Source organism: Thalassophryne amazonica, chromosome 19 (genome assembly GCF_902500255.1).
Source record: "Thalassophryne amazonica chromosome 19, fThaAma1.1, whole genome shotgun sequence".
NCBI classification, from domain to species: domain Eukaryota; kingdom Metazoa; phylum Chordata; class Actinopteri; order Batrachoidiformes; family Batrachoididae; genus Thalassophryne; species Thalassophryne amazonica.
Window position 1 is genome coordinate 39,232,917 of NC_047121.1, and position 19,495 is coordinate 39,252,411.

Below are 19,495 nucleotides of genomic sequence, written 5' to 3' on the forward strand. Positions count from 1 at the left end.
TTGGCTGTCATAATGGTAACACTTTAGTTTTGACAAAATGTTCTATTAGAGCCAATAGAAACAGAAATCTTGCAAATAATTTAATATGAGTGACTCCTGAGAAATGGTGTAATATCCATGCAAGCAAAAATGGTCAAATATAGTGAATTATGCAAACACACACTGCGCAGTTTGAACAATGTATAGTTGTGGTCAGACATTTACATGGACTTATCAATGGATATGAATGTCATGGCAATTTTATGTGTTTAATGATGCATTTGAACAGCTCGTTTGTCAGGGTGGAATAACTGTACATCATTAATGACTTTAAAAAAACAGTGTGTGATAAGTCAGCACAGATACATGGTAAATAAGGCGTACATGATGTGGAATGAAGAATCCCATTAGATCAGCCATTGTTAAAAAGTTACAGAGTTTGAGGAAAAAAACTTGTTATATATTATCAATGAAAGATCAAGATTAAGACAAGTGGGGAAAGCCTAGGATTGAATTTGGGGATCACCGTTTAAATGAGGTGGTTGAGTTCTGTAGTTCATGCATTTTTCCCTTGAGGTGATGGTGAAACATTCTCATTCCTGATAGGCCACCGTTACACAGTACCCATGGCAACAACCTTCCAGCATGAACATGTCGAAGTAAGATATGTGGCAGGCTGAGCTAACAGAATATGTTAAGATCAGAGATACACACCCACGTAGTTGAAGCGCAAAGGCAACTCTTGATCTTTGTATCTTTCTGCAAGTCGTTACTTGACATTGCAGATAATATTTTTTCATAATTCACGAGCGTAATCGGCAAGATCTGATGGATGTGGTTGACTCTGTTCACACCCTACGGGGATATTTTGAGACATGAGACGCAGTGCCGGGCATTCTTTAATAAATAAATGAAATTTGTAATTGTATCTGGTGGATGTGTGCACATCAATTTGTGTCTGACTCACGGAGACGTAGGCAGTGAGGCAGGTGATGAGCGAGGCAGTGATGGCGTAAGGGATGGAGGTGTTGGGACTTTTGGCCTCTTCTCCTGTTGTAGCTATGATGTCAAAGCCAATGAAGGCATAGAAACAAGTGGCCGCACCCTGCATCACCTGGAACACCCGAGAAGCTGGGCAAATGATTATTCCTGTCTTTTTTTTTATTTTTCAACAATATTTTCATGTAGTTGCATGTGTTTAAACGTACCCCCGACCATCCGTATGGCAGGAAACTACCCTCATCCCAGTTCTCGCCGTTGACGAAAAATAAGCCAGCGATCATCATGAACACCCACACAATGAGGTTGATGACGTTCAGTGCGTTGTTGAAGCCCACAGAGTTCTTCACTCCCAAAGCCACAATCACCGTCACCAACAACGCTATCAGCAGCGCCAGCAGGTCTGGGTATGACTGCTCCCCTTTACCTACAGGGCAACCAGAGACACAGTTAAAACACAATCTGATTTAACTGTACATAAGTCATCTCTGACAATCCCTAACAGTCTGGTGGTGGGTAAAAGGAAATGGTGTTGACAACTGCCCCGTGTGTGTGCGCAACTCTGTGTGCTTGCACTTGAGTGTTTTATAAGGCTGCAGTTAACATTGTACCAGTTATTTTCCACCACCATTGTGGTGTTGTACAGAGGCAACTTCACAAAATATCTCTCTCTCTCTCTCTCATATATATATATATATATATATATATATATATAAAAGTTGTGGTGGACATAATTCACCATGTAATGGTGGACATTGTGGACATAATTCACCATACCAAGTGTCGTCACCTGTGGTTAGAGCATATTCCCTGTTTTGCATTTGATAACATGCCGAGATGTGTGAGTGCATATCAAAGTGTCTCGGCCTTTTGCCATTTTTCTCTTTAGGACCCCCACAGGGGTAATGAGCGATGTGTGTGTGTGTGTATATATATATATATATATATATATATATATACACTTAAGCTTTATTTAACCAGGTTAGTCCCACTGACATCGAGGCCTCTTTTGCAAGGCAGACCTGGGAAATTATAAAGTTTCCAATTCACCTAACCCGCATGTCTTTAAATATATAATATATATGCCAAGTGCTCTTTGGATCCACCTGCACTGTGTGATGTGATATTATTTATAAATAGATATGAATATGTGAAATGTGTGACCATTATACGCCTTTAAATTTACATTAGTGTTTAAGTGTTAAAACGGAACTAAATTTTATTCTTGAGTTGTAATTTTTTTAAATGGGCTGAATTTAATCTGCTTTTCACAGTACTCTGCCAAACACATACACAAAAAGAAAAATCCCCAAATAGGTCATATTTATAAGTAAATTTAAATATATTAAATGTGTGAACACTTTATACCTAAAAATATGTCTGTTGTTAGGTGAGAAAATTATGTAGGTGGTTGCTTAAGATTTATAATAAAACTGGGTTTTGTTTCATTGGGTTATTCCAGTGGAAATGTTTAACTGGCCTGTAATACACAATTCTACAGAAACAGTTTCACCAAGTGTACATCGTGGTGGATGCATACAGAAATGGACTGCACTTATATAGCGCTTTTCCATCTGCACCATATGCTCAAAGCACTTTACACATCAATGCCTCACATTCATCCCGATGTGAGGCTGCTGCCAGGCAAGGTGCTCACTACACACCGAGAGCAACTATGGGATTAATGACCTTGCCCAAGGGCCATTAGTGATTTTCTGGTCAGGGTGGGATTTGAACCAAGGATCCTCTGGTCTCACGCCCTACGCTTAACCACTAGACCATCACCTCCCCTTACAGAGAAGATATACAGAGAGAAACTGAACATATAATAAAAATCATATTCTGTTAAATACAACATTTACTTATAGGGTGTGACTGTAGTGTCTTTTTCCAACAGGAAAAGGAAACGACAGCCTTCCATTGCAGCTGTCTGTTCTCTTTGTCATGTGACCTGTAACCTCTTTTTTCAGTGGCCAACAGGAAGCGAGCGACAGAGCGGTCTTGGTCAGATAGACCCAGCTGGCACACACCTCAAATATAGAATTACATCAGATTAACAGTCATATCCGTCACGGTATGGTCTATGACCTGGAAAACTGTTGTGTGTCTTGATACAGTTTCTATTTCCACAAACATTTAATTTGGATCAGTGCTTGGAAAAAAAAAATTTGCGGTGGAATGAGTTGAATAATTTCCCAGATGGCATTGCGTTTCTTATTTTATGTAAGTGGTGAGTGTGTGTGCGTGTGTGTGTGTGTGTGTGTGTGTGCATGCCTGCATATGCACACGTGTGCGTGTGTGTGTGTGCTATCAGGATAATACAACAGTGTCTCTTATTTAATTATAGAAAATAATTTCCACAAAAATCATAATTTTTGTTGAGTAGCTTTGAACTGTCACACTTCAAAGCCTACACATTAACTTAAATGTTTGATTTGTGATCATATGCTGAGCTTTTACATATCAAACAATATCAGATATGTTCAGGTAGGAAAGTAATGTATTTTTACAACTCATACCCACACATATTTTCTAACTAGAAGAGCACTCAGAGTAGAGTAGGACATTTGGACAATACCATCATCCGTCACCGATGGCTGACTGACATCATAATGTGGCATTGTGATGCCACCCCACCACACTTACACTAATTCCATGTTTCTACTTGTTTGTAGATCAGTTTAAGTGTCGCGGCTGCACTCTGCATTGTGTTGTTATGACTCCGCCCATTCGTGTCCCTCGGGACGCAAACTCACGATCCTCTGCATGGAAGTCGGACTCTCTAACCTGAAGGCTAAAACCCAGGGCTCTGGCCTTGTGACTTTTGAGCTGTTGGAGTGAGATTTACTAACTACATCTGCACAGCGACACCTGCTGGCCTCCGTTACATAAGCACTGATGAATATATACTTTAAAAAGTGTCACCCAGTGCACAAAAGAACAATGACAGTGAGTCTACTTGTATCTGAAACAGCTGAGGTGCAACTAGGAGTGCATCGAGCAATATCAAACTGTAGGTGGGCTGAATGTGTTTGTTAGTCCAAGCATGCTCTGGCACAGTGTTTTTGGGGAGAAACTATGCTGCTTGGTTCTGAGCAGCCCAACGGTTGCCAGGTCATCAGATTTCGTGCCACACCGAAAATAAATAAATTCAGATATCAAGAAGAGGTAACCTGCCTGGAGTGGCATGAATATGCACCGGGTTTTTGCAAGCCGGTTTGTCGGCTGATTTAAGACAGAGAATCTAAGAAAGCTCTGGACAAATGTCCTGTAGAAAGATTCTTTACTGGTTGACCCAGCGTGGCCTACACTGGCTTCAGTGATGCACAACTTGGGGTCCAATTTTCTTGCAGAGCAATGAAATCACATTATTACAAGATATCAGGGAGAGTTCACCCACATGGAGACATGCCTACAGCAGATGCACCATTGGCTCTGATTTCAAAAAAATTAAATATGAATTTACTTGTCCTGACATTTTCCAAATGGAGAGGAGGACTCTGATGCTCTGAACACAGCCTGGTCTTGCTTTGGAAAATGGGCTCAGATGATGTACAGTAGTGTTCAGAATAATAATAGTGCTATGTGACTAAAAAGATTAGTGCAGGTTTTGAGTATATTTCTTATTGTTACATGGGAAACAAGGTACCAGTAAATGCAGTAGATTCTCACAAATCCAACAAGACCAAGCATTCATGATATGCACACTCGTAAGGCTATGAAATTGGGCTATTAGTAAAAAAGTAGAAAAGGGGGTGTTCACAATAATAGTAGTGTGGCATTCAGTCAGTGAGTTCGTCAATTTTGTGGAACAAACAGAAAAAAATGGGAAACAGGAAAATGGGACGTCCAAGACATTGTTCAGAAGAACAGAGTAGTTTGATTAACCCCTTAATGCCCATCGTTGCATATATGCTACAATCTCTGACTCAAATATGCAACTTACCAAATTGACTTGTATGCCCGTTGTCGCAAATTTGCAACATACCATCATTATTATTATAACATTATAACATAAAGTCATTACCAGAATACCCAATATTACTATCTAGTTTTTGTGCAAAAGTGAAATTAATAATCTCAACATTATTTACCATGTACTTAAAGGCAAAAACACACACAAAACATTTTTTTATATACAGCTATATAAATTCGGGCCTTAAGGGGTTAAAAGTTGATTGGAGAGGGGAAAACTAAAACACAGGTGCAAAAAATTATAGGCTGTTCATCTACAGTGATCTCCAATGCTGTAAAATGGACAAAAAAAAAAAAAAAACAGAGACACGTGGAAGAAAACGGAAAACAACCATCAAAATGAATAGAGGAATAACCAGAATGGCAAAGGCTCACCCATTGATCAGCTCCAGGATGATCAAAGACAGTCCGGAGTTACCTGTAAGTGCTGTGACAGTTAGAAGACGCCTGTGTGAAGCTAATTTATTTGCAAGAATCCCCCGCAAAGTCCCTCTGTTAAATGAAAGACATGTGCAGAAGAGGTTACAATTTTCCAAAGAACACATCAACTGGCCTAAAGAGAAATGGAGGAATATTTTGTGGACTGATGAGAGTAAAACTGTTCTTTTTGGGTCCAAGGGCCGCAGACAGTTTGTGAGACGACCCCCAAACTCTGAATTCAAGCCACAGTTCACAGTGAAGACAGTGAAGCATGGTGGTGCAAGCATCATGATATGGGCATGTTTCTCCTACTATGGTGTTGGGCCTATATATCACATATCAGGTATCATGGATCAGTTTAGATATGTCAAAATACTTGAAGAGGTCATGCTGCCTTATGCTGAAGAGGACATGCCCTTGAAATGGGTGTTTCAACAAGACAATGACCCCAAGCACACGAGTAAACAAGCAAAATCTTGGTTCCAAACCAACAAAATTAATGCCTCGCAGATGTGAAGAAATCATGAAAAACTGTGGTTATACAACTAAATACTAGTTTAGTGATTCACAGGATTGCTTAAAAAAAGCAGTTTGAACATAACACTTTTGAGTTTGTAGCGTCAACAGCAGATGCTACTATTATTGTGAACACCCCCTTTTCTACTTTTTTTTTTTACTAATAGCCCAATTTCATAGCCTTAAGAGTGTGCATATCATGAATGCTTGGTCTTGTTGGATTTGTGAGAATCTACTGAATCTACTGATACCTTGTTTCCCATGTAACAATAAGAAATATACTCAAAACCTGGAGTAATCTTTTTAGTCACATAGCACTACTATTTTTCTGAACACTACTGTATAACTCTGACGTTATAGTAAATTAGCAAATTTGTAATAGTAAATACAAAATATAGTCTTTTTTGTAATTTAATTTATAAGTAGACATTTTTAAAGAAACTAAAGTACACACAAACTACAACCAAGAAAAATAAGTCACTGAAATAAGCCCACTACTTTTTGCATTATAGTGTAAACAGCCAGACTGTGGAGAAGATGTGGTTTAACACCCCCTGTGCAAGGAAAGCTGGAATTATATAGAGGAGATGTGCCACCACATGTGCAAAATTAAGAAATTATTAAAAAAAAAATCTATTATGTAGTGAGGCAGAGACGAAAGAAGCACCAGCAGCTGGGTGACGACTGAGCAGAGCAGCACCAACAATGAGAGAAGTTAACAAGATCAGACAAGGAAAAGCCTTCAACGAAAGGCTGAGACAGACCAGGAAGAGAAGCAGCTCCAGCCTGGACAATAAATTTTATTTTTGCAGAGCAAATAAACTGACAGGCCTCATATGCTTCGATGTCCATCTCCATTTGAGCCCATGTGTGGACCATGTTACACAACACACCCACAACCAGTCTAACCTCAGCCCTCGTCTTTTGGATGGTCGAGATAATAAATGTACTGTGACTAAGCATCTAGCCAAAGGATTTTAAGCCTGACAGATCACAGAACAAAATGTGTGTTGATATCCTCCTACTAAAGGCAAAAAAATTTACTTTACACTTACTGGTTCTGTGGAGGATTGTTTAGCACTCTGGATTTTGAATCCAACAATATCAATAGTTTTTTGTAATTTTGATGTGTTTGAATTAATGTCGAAGGAAGGCACACGTATCACTGTGCCAGTACATGTATGTGTTGAGAAATTTTATTAAAAAAGGTGACACTGTAGAAGTGGTTTGTCATAATTCCAAGAGAAATGCAAGAATATTGAAGCATCAAGGAAATTACTCACATGAAAGAAAGACCCATGTTTGTGCCAAGGGTATTAGTGGTTACGTTGAGGTTGCGGATACTCGATTCTCAAATCATAAAAATCATGTGTATTTTGGCGGCTTCTTACACTAGTCTCCTTCCTTTAGGGTCACTCGGTTTTTAAGGACTGCCTTCTCCACATATAGTTACCGTACAATACCATGATGTTTGTATTTCATAATGTTTGATGTAAATAAAATCCTGGACATATTCAGCTACTTGGGAATGTTCATGTATCTGTGCCATAACTGGTCTAAAGAAAACTGGCTGTAAAAGTCATGATTTGTATTGAAGAATAATGCTTAAATTTAATTTGTTCAATTACTTATTGCTTCTGAAAACGGCAGCGCTGTGTATAAATGAGATAAATCCAAAAGGTTAATACCAATATTTTGTTGAGCCCCTTAAATCAAAGATAATCTACACTACAATCACAATTTTTTTTTTCATTTCAACACCACTGTTGTGGGGCACAGAAGCAAAATTACAAACTTGTCAATGTCCAGTTACTTTTGAACCTGACTGTATTCTTCTATTTTACTATAACGTTGTTGTTCAATAAATGGACATTCCATTAAAATATTTTGATTGTCTGAAATTCATTTTTACCCGAGGCAATCAAATATGGCCATGGGGTATTGTGAAAACTTCGCATCTGTCTGTCCATCTATCCATCTATCCATGCTCAGCATAAGTCCAGTCCTATTGCTGTCAGAGTCTTCAAATTCACAGGGAACATTCTTGGGACACCGACCTTGGACAAGTTCAGAGATGGCTAACCTTGACCTATTTTAAGAGGTTAAAATGTCACATTCTGTTTCATTCTGTTCCATTTTTGTTTTGAGTGGTGGTGGTGACAGCCAATCAGAGTGGAGCTGCACCATGATGTCAGTGGCAGGTCTCTGTAAAACCGCTTCATTTATATACTGTATTTATGTAACATTTTTCTCATATATTCTGTAAAAGCTACTGAGAAATAAACACTTCTAAAACTTAAAACTCTGTTTTTGGAACCTAATAACACCTCTGAAGTGATTTACAAGACATTTCATGGACATTACCATGGTGATGTTACAAGCTAACAGCAAACCTTTTCATTTTTGGTGTAAATATAACCTGTTTGTCATATATTATGTAAAAGCTAGATAGAAATAAACACTTCTAAAACTGAAAACGCTGTTTTTGTAACCTGGTAACACACCTGGTGTGATTTACAAGACATTTCACAGACATCAGTGTGCACGCTAACATCCGCTAACGCAAAGATAACTTCCACTCTTGTTAAAAGCTCATTGGATGCCAATTAAACAATTGCAAATTATAAAGAAGACAATGCTCATACGGCCTAGGGTATTTTAGCATTGCATTATATTATTTTTATTTCTGAAACCTATTTTTAATTCCAAACTTAAAATTCAACGGGGCCAAAAATTATAATTGGGACTGTATGGATTCGGACTACTGTTGTTGATCTTGTTGTTCAGGTTTCAAAGAAATGTTCTTCATTAGATACAATCCAGACTTTTCATCCACATGTTGGAAGATTAGTCACAACCTAAAAATTTTGTACATTTTGACAAAGTAGTAGAGATCATTGCTTTCCAAAAGTAAGAATGTACTTTCCATTCTGTATCCCCAACCTTATTAAATCCTATTTTCTGTCCTGACTTTAAAATTACCCCCTCTCAAAAGAATGGGAGGAAATCTTCCTTTTACTTCTGGCAAAACAGAAACTCTCACAGTTGCACTTTCTTTTCCACTCACCCAAGCCATTGAGTGCTCCGACGTGTGAAATCATGAAGTTGCTAATACTATGATTGGCCAGTGAGTCGGCCATGCTGCTGAGAGCTGAAGCCCCCGCTGCTGTGCCGATCAGATACTCCAGGATCAAATTCCACCCGATGAAAAATGCCACGCACTCTCCCACAGTCACGTAGCTATAAGTGTAGGCCGAACCCGTGGTCTTAGGCACACGCACGCCAAACTCTGCATAACACACCCCTGTGGAGGAGAGAGTAGAGTGAGAAACATGTGGTCATGTAGGTGAACACTCACACTGGTGATATATCTGCATTATCATTCAGATGAAAGGCTGAGTTGAAGGTATTGATAGCAGCTCTATGATATCCCCAGAGTGACCTCTGGCTTTGCCTGGATAATGTGCTTGGTCTTGTAATATCAGCAGGTATTAAAAGGCTCTTAACCTCAGTCAGTTCAATGGTGATGAGATTCCCAATTATCTTTACACTGGATTTACAGGACATCAGACTGTGGATGAAGCATTGCACATCCAGTATATAGTCTCACCTGAAAGAATCGAGGCCACAGCGGCAATAATGAAGGACACGATGACCCCTGGGCCGGCCATCTCCTTGGCAACCAGCCCAGACACCACGTACATCCCGGTGCCAACGCAGCTTCCTACACCCAGCGACACTAGATCCACAGTAGACAGCACCCGTGCTAGTCTGGTACCATGGGCACCAGTGCCTGATATGGACGAATCCAGCATGGACTCCACAGGTTTGGTCCTGAGAACACGGGAAGTAAAAGTGTTCCAAGCTGATCCCCACTGTATCCTGCGAGGGTCCATCTTTGCCACCAATCCACTCATCCCGAGTGCAAAGGTCAATGTCGTGGGGAAAAGTTGCTCCAGATGAAAGGGGAGAAGTTACGTCCAGATGACAAATTAGTCCAAATCGATGGAAGATTGAAACTTGCAGCAATAGTTAGCCACCGCTTTTCTCTGGCCTGAGTTTAGTGAAACGTCATCACAGTCGCTGCCGACATTACGAGGAAGTGTTCTGAAAAACAAACACAGAATTATTTATTTTCAAAACATTTCACAGTTGTCATGATTCACAGGAGTAGGCCCAACGGCCTACCCCGAAGGCCGAACAAAGCACCCCCCCCAGCCCCCAACAGACACAGACGACCAAGGGAGGGAGGAGGGGGACCGGAGGAGGGACCGAGCACCCAGACTCACACAACAGGAGGTGGTAAAAGAAAAGAAGCATTATCAAGAAACAAACCAGAGCATGACTGATAGTTATGCAGGTTGAGTCACCCAAGGTCACCTTCATGAGCTTTGTTGATGTTTGTGTGCGAGGAAGCAACTCGAGGCGTGGCAGGAGGCGTTTCCCACTGCGTGAATACTGAGACAAGCCGAGGTGTGGTGACCTGTACCGGAGGTTTTACTGGTGGTGCTGAGGTTGAGAAGGGTGCTGATGGATCTTGAAAGGGACGCGCTGCTGTTGTTTCCGAAGAATCTAGTGCCGGTGTGTGCTGTGGCCATGCGGACTGTGTTTGAGTGGCAGCTGACCTTGTGATTGTGCTTACAGGTGCTGCAACAGATGTTACTGACGGCATGATTGATGTGTTAACCTCAGAAGTATTAGATGCTGAAAGCGCTGCTGAGAGTTGAAGCTGCGGAGATTTCTCCAGCGGTTCCGTTGACAAGCTGCACGAAGTGAGCAGCGCAGGCTGAGCTTCAGCAGGTGCAGCCGTGGGCTGTGATGTCGAGCGTGCCGAAGCTGCTGCTGACTGCGGTGTGCACGCGGCAGGAGGCGGACGTGGAGCCGCTGAAGCCTGTAGTGAGTAGCGCCGGGAGGTCGGGACCGGAGTCTCCTGGAGCTGATGCGCTGATGTGCATGGAGCAGGTGTCGTCGGCTGCAGTGGAGGTGTGTACTTTCCAGGTGGCCCTGCGGAGGAAGTGACAGCTGCAGGGGATTCAGGCAACATAAAAGCCACTGATATATCAGGCGGAGAGAATTTAGGGCAGGCTTAGACAGGGGCATAGACAGCCGTCGTGGGGCCGGTGTCAGTGCGAATGGTTCTGGAGCAGCACTTGACCATGGAGCGGATCCTCGAGGCTGAAGGCTCTGCTCGGCCGGCTTCCGCGTTGACGAACTCCGAGAACCACAGCTGGCGTCTGACAAGGTGGTGTCAAAATGACCTGCTGATGGGGTGTGACGGCTGCGGCAGAAAGTGTGATCACTCGTGGAGAATCAAGACAGAAATCATAAAGTTCGGATTCAAAAAGAAAGTCCATTGGATCCTCAATGTATGGAGGGATCTGACCGCATTTGAATAGAGCTTTGATGTTCTCCAGGTCTCGATAAGCGGACACAATCTCTGGCTCGTCTTGCAGGATGTGGTCTAATAAAGAAAAAATCCGACACCTGTCCTGCCGATATGGACTGTCCAAAAATTCATAGTATAAGTCCTGAATCTTAAAAAATACGGTGGCTGTGTACTGTAGATCTGAACCTTCTGATGAGGCGTCATCCTCAAGGTCAACCCATTCATCCTCATCATCGGTGAGCAGGTGGCTGGATGGCAGGTGTGATTCAGGCTCTCTCACCCAGGCTGGGAGGCTCCCTGCTGCAAATAAGCCATCCAGATCCTCTAGCTCAGGGAAGAACTGGTACAACCAGACATTGGCCTCCACCAAATTCCAGGCTTGATCCAGAAAATCAAATTTTCGCTTCGGAGTGTGGCAAGAGTGAAAGCAGTTGAAGAAAAAATTTATTTCTGAAAAAATGTCCTTAATGAGAGCAATGTCCGGGTTCATGGCTGGAGGTGAGTCCACTGCTTCCTGGTACTGGCTTGCTTGTTCTGTCATGATTCACAGGTAGTCAGGGCATAGCAGGTGGTAGGGAGCAAAATGCAGACACACAGGCAGGTGGTGGATTAAGAAGAAGGCTTTATCGATAAATCAGGCAGGGTCTGGTACACAGAATGGCAGTCAGCATTGCGGAGGTACAGGCAGGTGATAAGCACAGGCGTCGTCAAAAAACAGGCGGGGTTCGATACCACAGCAAACAATGTTACATGGTCAAAGACAAAATCCAGATCCAGAATACAAGTGAGGTCGAAAAAAATGTGAGAGCAAAAACTGTGAGGGCCAGGACGAAGGTAACAAAATCAACGAGCAAGCAAAGGCAAAGAAAACATGCAGGGCTTAAATACACTGAGTTAATTAGGAAGTGATATGGAGCAGGTGTGGTGTGCAGGCAGGAGGAGGGCGTGGACTAACAGGAGAGGCTGTGAGACAAGAGAAGGCTGGGACAGGTGGACAAGGAGGTGACAAACAAAACTGGGCGTGGCCAACAGAGCTGAGAAGGTAATCAATCAATCAATCAACTTGTTTCTTATATAGCGCCAAATCACAACAAACAGTTGCCCCAAGGTGCTCCACATTGCAAGGCAAGGCCATACAACAATCATGAAAAACCCCAACGGTCAAAACGACCCCCTATGAGCAAGCACTTGGCCACAGTGGGAAGGAAAAACTCCCTTTTAACAGGAAGAAACCTCCAGCAGAACCAGGCTCAGGGAAATGGGCAAGAGTGGAGTGATCTGAGGACGTGACTGTGATCCAAATGAAACGGGATGTGAAAATACGATGGACATGACAAATGATACTAAAATATCCAAGACGGCATAGAAACTAAACATGAACAGAATCAGGTTGGACAACAAGAAAATCAAAAGCTAAAACTAGAATGGAACTGACATGAATAATATAACTGAAGACAAATGTGGTAAACCTGACAAATAAACTTAGTGACACAAGTGTTGTGGCTGGCGTGCCTGGCTGGCTTTTGTTTGTCCTCTGTTTCTGTCTTTTGGTTTTCCTTCCAGGTGGTGCGCATTTGGGACTGAGTGGCTGTGAGGCTGAGTTACCAGGACCTCACCCTGATCACCTGAGGCTGATCAGGTGCAGCTCGTTCAGGACTCACAGCTGTGGTGCATCTACATGGATTGGAACATGGTAGCATTTAAGTCTGGAGTACACAGTGTGTATTTGCTAGAGACTCGACCTTGTGACCAGACGGGTGAGATCGTCGTCTCGAGAGCCATCTCATCATCAGTGGATGCAGAGAACGTCCAGGTTTGATGCATGGTCTGTGAAAGAGGAGGGGGTGAGGTCTCACGCTCGTCAGCACACTTCCTGAGGTACGTTAGATTTTGTGACTAACATTTATACAGTCAGTAAATGTGGTGTCCCTCACACCTTATTATATTGAGCTGTATGTTAGTCGTGTAATCAGCTTCCACTGCAGTGGAGTTTTGTGAACTGGGTGTTCCATGCCTGCAGGGTGGGAAGCTGATTAGTAATTAAGCCAGGAAGTGTTTGCTGTTTGTGCACCTTTGAGCGGTCTCTCTGTGTGTGGAGTGTGGACTCACATAATGATTTCTTCTTTCACAGACTCCGTTTGTCGCGGCCACCTGGGGGGTGTCGGCGGGGTCCTTGGGTCCGAACTGGTTCTGGCTCCGGACCATTTTGTGCTGCTAGGAGCGCACCGCAAATCTACCACGCCAGACCGCGCACTTATTTGTTTGTATATTTATCACCTCACTGTTATGTTTATTAAACTCAGTTATCCTTTGTACCGTGCTCTGCTTATTTTATACTGGGTCCTTCAAACGCTGGTCGGTTCTCCGGGCTGCGTCCGACACATAACAACAAGTAATCAAATGCAATCAAAAACAGTGGAACAAAACTAAACTAAATCAGAACTCAACATGTGACTGAAGTGTGGTGAACAGAAAACAAGCTGTGACAAAAGCAGTAATGAACAAAAATCAAAGACGGTGGTTCAAAGACTAAACTAAAGCAGAACGGAACTCAAGATGTGGCTATGGAGTGATGAACAGAAAACAAAAAGAAGACAAAAGTGAAATAACCAGACTGTCAAAAAAGCAGACAAAAGGAAAATCAATAAAAAGACTGACAACAAACATGATGGGTGAGGACAAAGCAGGGGCAAGACCTGACAACAGTTAATTACCATCCAGTTTTCCTTCACCGCAGTGCTTATTTCTGAACACACATACACAAAAATAAAGTACAGCAGCTCAGCGGGGAAGATGTATTACATGTTCATCCACAAATGAAGTGTACCTGAATGAGGAAGCAACTAATTAGCAGTGCTCTCCCTAAAGCCCCGTTGCTATAGTAGTCAGGCTCATTAGTGATGGCGGTAGAAATTAATCTTTTGTCTAGTGTGTGTATGAGGGAGAACTACATTCTTGTTTTATGTATAATGAAATGTATGTGCGTTAATATATTTTCCTGTGATTTTGTCAAGATGTCTAACTGAAGGGGGGAGCAGGTATGATGTTTCCAGTGGGACAAGGCCTTGATAACCCAAGTCTTAGTCCCACTGGAAACATCTTAATCAACACATGGTGAAACTGATGATGAAGCCAATTTGTCATAAAGATGACATCATGACATCACCTTCTGGATCTCAGTGTGACCACAAAAACTACATACTCAAATTTACATGATGTCATGGGATCGATTCCCACCTGGGCCGTTCTGTGTGGAGTTTGCGTGATCTCCCTGTGCTCGCATGGGTTCCCTCTGGGTGCTCCGGTGTCGCTGACCAAGCGCCCCCCACTAAAAATCGGTTCCCCCTGCCTTCACTGCACCTTCACCGCACATGCATCATTTCTGTGTGTCAGAAGCAATTCACCACCTCGTTTCTACTTAAAACTGCACTCCAGTCATCATCTATGTCAGTAACAGATATCTGAAGCTTTTGTATAACAATCATTTCCACATAAATTCAGCATTATTTCATAATAAAAGGTGGGGGAGCGATCAGAGCACCACAGCAGCACCTCTGAGACTGACTCTCTGAGTCTGACTCTCGACACCCAAAGCAATCAAAGGGAATAATGTGATTATTAACCATCAGATGACACAGTAAAACCTCTTAACTCATTCTAAAGTCATTTTTAAGCAGAAACTAGGCCGTTTTAAGCAGAAATGAGGCAATAATCTGTGAATCGCACTGACGCTCCAAAATGACGTAGGTCCAGCAGCAGATCAGACTCAGATGTGCTGCTGTGGTGCTCTGATCACTAACCCATTTTGATTATGAAATAATGCTAAATTTATGCGGAAATGACTGTTGTACAAAAGCTTCAGATATCTGTCGCTGAGATAGATGATGACTGGAGTGCAGTTTGAAGCAGAAACAAGGCGATAATCGGTGAATTGCTGTTGACGCTCCGAAATTACGCATACGCAGTGAAGGTGCAGTGAAGGCAGGATGGACCAATTTTCTGGGGGGACCATTCAGTCGGTGACACCGACTTCTTCCAGCTTCCAAAGACATGCTGGTTAGATGAATTGGAAACTATAAATTGACCATAGGTATGAAGTGTGAATGAGTTTGTTTGTCTATATGTGGCCCTGCGATAATCTGGCATCCTGTCTAGGGTGTACCCTCCACTAGCCCTATGACTGGTGGGATGACTCCACCCCCCCCCCCCATGACCCTTAATAGGGGTAAGCAAATACAGCAGATAAACATCAGCAATTTCTGTGCCACTTTGACTTGTAGAGAATAAGTATCTAAGCAATCAGTGCAGCAATCCTCAACAGTCTACAGTCGAGAAAAATACTAGAATTACTGATTCCATTTGTTTTCATGCAAAGAAATAATTTAAAGACAACGCAGCATTATTGCATATTATAATACTTTCAAGTCTTTTAATATCATAATTTGATAAGAGATGCTGGCAGCATGGTGGATTAGCGGTTTGCACTGTTGCCTCACAGCAAGAAGGTCATAGGATTGATTCCCACCTATGACCTTTCTGTGTGGAGTTTGCATGTTCTCCCTGTGTTTGCATGGATTCCCTCCGGGTGCTCCGGGTTCCTCCCACATCCAAAGACATGCAGGTTTGGTGGATTGGACACTTTAAATTGTCCATAGGTGTGCGTACGGGTGTCAATGTGGATGTCTGTCTATATGTGGCCGTGCGATAGACTGACGTCCTGTCCGAGGTGTACCCCGCCTCACGCCCTATGACTGCTCAGATAGGCTCCAGTCCTACTGTGACCCTTAATAATTGGAGTAAGCGGTTGAAGATGAGTGAGTGAGTGAGTGATAAGAGATGCCATTGAAAACAGTATACTAGTCATCAGTTATTGTAGAGTCTTGTTCTCTAACACTCACCAAATACCACTCCTGAGTCTCTTACTGAACAAACACGCCCACCTTGCCTCTCAGCTTCAATACGTACAAGTCACTTAAATGATAACTGCAATTTCTCAGCTGTTGAACATTAATGGGCTACACTCAGTGGTCGTAGGAGTAGGTGCTGTAGTACTACAATTATCAGAAAGGTATTTTATTTGTATGTAAAGTGAGTGCTGCCATGTCAAGAGGACAGTGTCTTCCTGCTAAAAGGTCAACGCGGGTGTTCAGGTGATTATACTGTAATGACTCCAGGTTTTACCCTTCACTTGTACAAAGAAAATCATATGTGACAAGAAATACATAGATTCACAGAAATGGTTATATTAATACACAGCAGAGAATGAGTTGCCCACACACCTGCAAGAATTAAACAATGTGGATAAAACCACCAAAAGCACTTTGCCATAGTATAAATATGCACAAACCAACTAAAGAGCACAATTTTGATGTTTGTTTCAGCCAGGCAAAAAGAAAAGCCACAAATAATGAGCACAATTAAAAAAAAACACAAAACACCAATTCATACACGGTATTGGTTCAAGTAAAAACTGGTGAAACATACTGATTTTATATTTACTTATTTATTTTTCTTTTTTATGAAATTAAAGCCTTGTCCTATTCAAGTACATTTTATCATGTACTTTTTTGCACATTATAAACAATGAATGATATAGTAACAATGAATTAATCAAAATAAGTATCATTTTGGACTTGATCTTTCACCCAGTGCAAAGCAGCTCTCAGACATGACAAGTAATTGACAGTGTTCATGTGATGCCCTCATGTTTGCATCCATTGATCAAGTGCAGTGTTGGGTCATCGCTATCACAAGACAGCTGAAAGTAATTGGTCCATAGACCACACAAATCCTAGTCTAAAGTTGGGGAAGCACACACTAACTGTCACAACCAAGTAGCTGTAATAGTGTACAGAAACGTCTGTGACAAACGGACTGGAAGTACAAAAGTCCAAGTGGGAAAAACCTCCAAAGGCATTTGGGAACAGAAGAGCTAAGGTTCCAGACAGAAAGAGGTGCTGACCTAGTGGTGGTTGACAAGGAGCAGAAAAGGGCAGTTGTGATTGATACTGCAATTACAAGTGACAGCAACATCAGCCAACAGAAGCATGAAAAGATCAAAAAGTACCAGGGACTAAAGGAAGAACTAGAAAAGATGTGGAAGCTCAAGACCACAGTAATAGAAGTTCTCAGGACTGTGAACACCGTACTGGGAGAATGGTTCCAACAGATTCCAAGTACAACATCTGAGGTCTCTGTCCAGATTATTACAGTTGTAGGAACAGCTAACATACTGAGCAGGGCCCTCAAACTCCCAGGTCTGTGGTAGAGGACCCAAGCTTGAGGGAGACACATCAAACCACCCCAGAAGAGAGGGGGATGAGGGTGAGCAAAAGGTTGCATTGGCATAGGAGTTGTAATGCCCGCCTGTAGACTTTGTGTGCTTCAGGCTACCCTTCTATCCTTGACCAAGACACTTCATCTGCATTGGCGCATTCCACCCAGCTGTAAAAAGGGTTCTGGTCTTGCCTAGGGAAGTAACCTGTGATTGACTGCCATCCCTTCAAATAAGAGTCATAGACTCTAAACGACTTCATGCTAAAGCATCTGAGGATAAGCACCACCCTGCTAGGTCTCAGGGCCTATCTAGGACTTCAAATAAGATGTCCATCACACACTGTAAACCCGAACAAGTTAGCAGAACCACTTTTCCGAGATTTGGGTCACGGAAGCAACAACTCCAGCAGGGGACTCCAGACTTCCCTTTCCCATGCCACATTGACCACCTCTGTCTGGGGGGTCTCGAGGTGTTCCCAGGCCAGTGTGGGAGGCGCACAGGAGGCATCCTTACCAGATGCCCAAACCACCTCTACTGGCTAATTTCAACACGAAGGAGCAGCGACTCTACTCCAAGATCCTCACGGATGACTGAACTTCTCGCCCTATCTCTAAGGGAGATGCCAGCCACCCTCCTGAGGAAGCCCATTTCAGCCACTTGTACCCGCGATCTAGTTCTTTCGGTCATGACCCAACACTCATGACCATAGGTGAGAGTAGGAAGGAAGTAGATCGAGAGCTTCGCCTTTTGGCTCAACTCCCTTTTCGTCACAACAGTACGGAAGAGCAAATGCAATACCACGCCTGCTGCATTGATTCTCCAGCCAATCTCACCCTCCATCGTCCCTTCACTCGTGAACAAGACCCTGAGGTGCTTGAACTCCTTCACTCGGGGCAAGGCCATATTCCCTATTTACACTAAAACTTTTTCATTAATTTGAACATTTGTGTTTTCAGTGCAGTAGGAAATCATAAGAAAAATATGTCACGAGAAGTGTTTCACTCTGTCTCCCTCATCTACAAATACAGTGAGGAAAATAAGTATTTGAACACCCTGCAATTTTGCAAGTTCTCCCACTTAGAAATCATGGAGGGGTCTGAAATTTTCATCTTAGGTGCATGTCCACTGTGAGAGACAATCTAAAAAAAAAAAAATCCAGAAATCACACTGTATGATTTTTTTTAATAATTTATTTGTATGTTACTGCTGCAAATAAGTATTTGAACACCTGTGAAAATCAATGTTAATATTTGGTACAGTAGCCTTTGTTTGCAGTTACAGAGGTCAAACGTTTCCTGTAGTTTTTCATCAGGTTTTCACACACTGCAGCAGGGATTTTGGTCCACTCCTCCATACAGATCTTCTCTAGATCTTTCAGGTTTGGAGTTTCAGCTCCCTCCAAAGATTTTCTATTGAGTTCAGGTCTGGAGACTGACCAGGCCACTCCAGGACCTTGAAATGCTTCTTACGGAGCCCCTCCTTAGTTGCCCTGGCTGTGTGTTTGGGGTCATTGTCATGCTGGAAGACCCAGCCACGACCCATCTTCAACGCTCTTACTGAGGGAAGGAGGTTGTTTGCAAAAATCTCACAATACGAGGTTTATTAGAAAACTAACCAGCAGTTTTATAAAAAAAAACTATATGGATTTGAATCATGTGCGATTACACCAGACATGCTTGAACCCTCATGCGCATGCGTGAGTTTTTTCACACGTCGGTGACGTCATTCGCCTCTGGGCAGGCTTTGAATGAGCACTGGTCCAGCCCTCTCAGCTGAAATCCTTTGTCTGAGACGCTGCTGGAGACGGCGCGCGTTGCTTTATCAAAAATTTTTCAGGACCTGTGAAGGATATCCGAGTGGACACTATTCGAGAAATTCTGCTGGTTTTCGGTGAAAAGTTTAACAGCTGATGAGAGGTTGTGGAGTTTCTTTCGCTTTAAGGA

At 42.5% G+C, this 19,495-nt stretch overlaps 1 protein-coding gene across 2 annotated transcripts in view; it reads right to left on the bottom strand.

Annotated features, from left to right (window-relative positions):
- The window catches only part of slc7a14a (solute carrier family 7 member 14a), a 47,588-nt gene extending 37,716 nt beyond the window's left edge, over positions 1–9,872 (bottom strand). The window contains exons 1-4 of one of the 2 annotated variants that reach the window (XM_034159561.1): positions 9,500–9,872; positions 8,957–9,193; positions 1,188–1,405; positions 947–1,093 (exon numbers count right to left, since the gene is read on the bottom strand). In XM_034159561.1, the coding sequence (XP_034015452.1) occupies positions 947–1,093; positions 1,188–1,405; positions 8,957–9,193; positions 9,500–9,806 (909 nt within the window). In that variant the 5' untranslated portion in view covers positions 9,807–9,872. The remainder of the gene's footprint in view (positions 1–946; positions 1,094–1,187; positions 1,406–8,956; positions 9,194–9,499) is intronic. The other variant, XM_034159562.1, reaches the window with a different exon arrangement.
- Between the last annotated feature and the right edge of the window lie 9,623 nt (positions 9,873–19,495).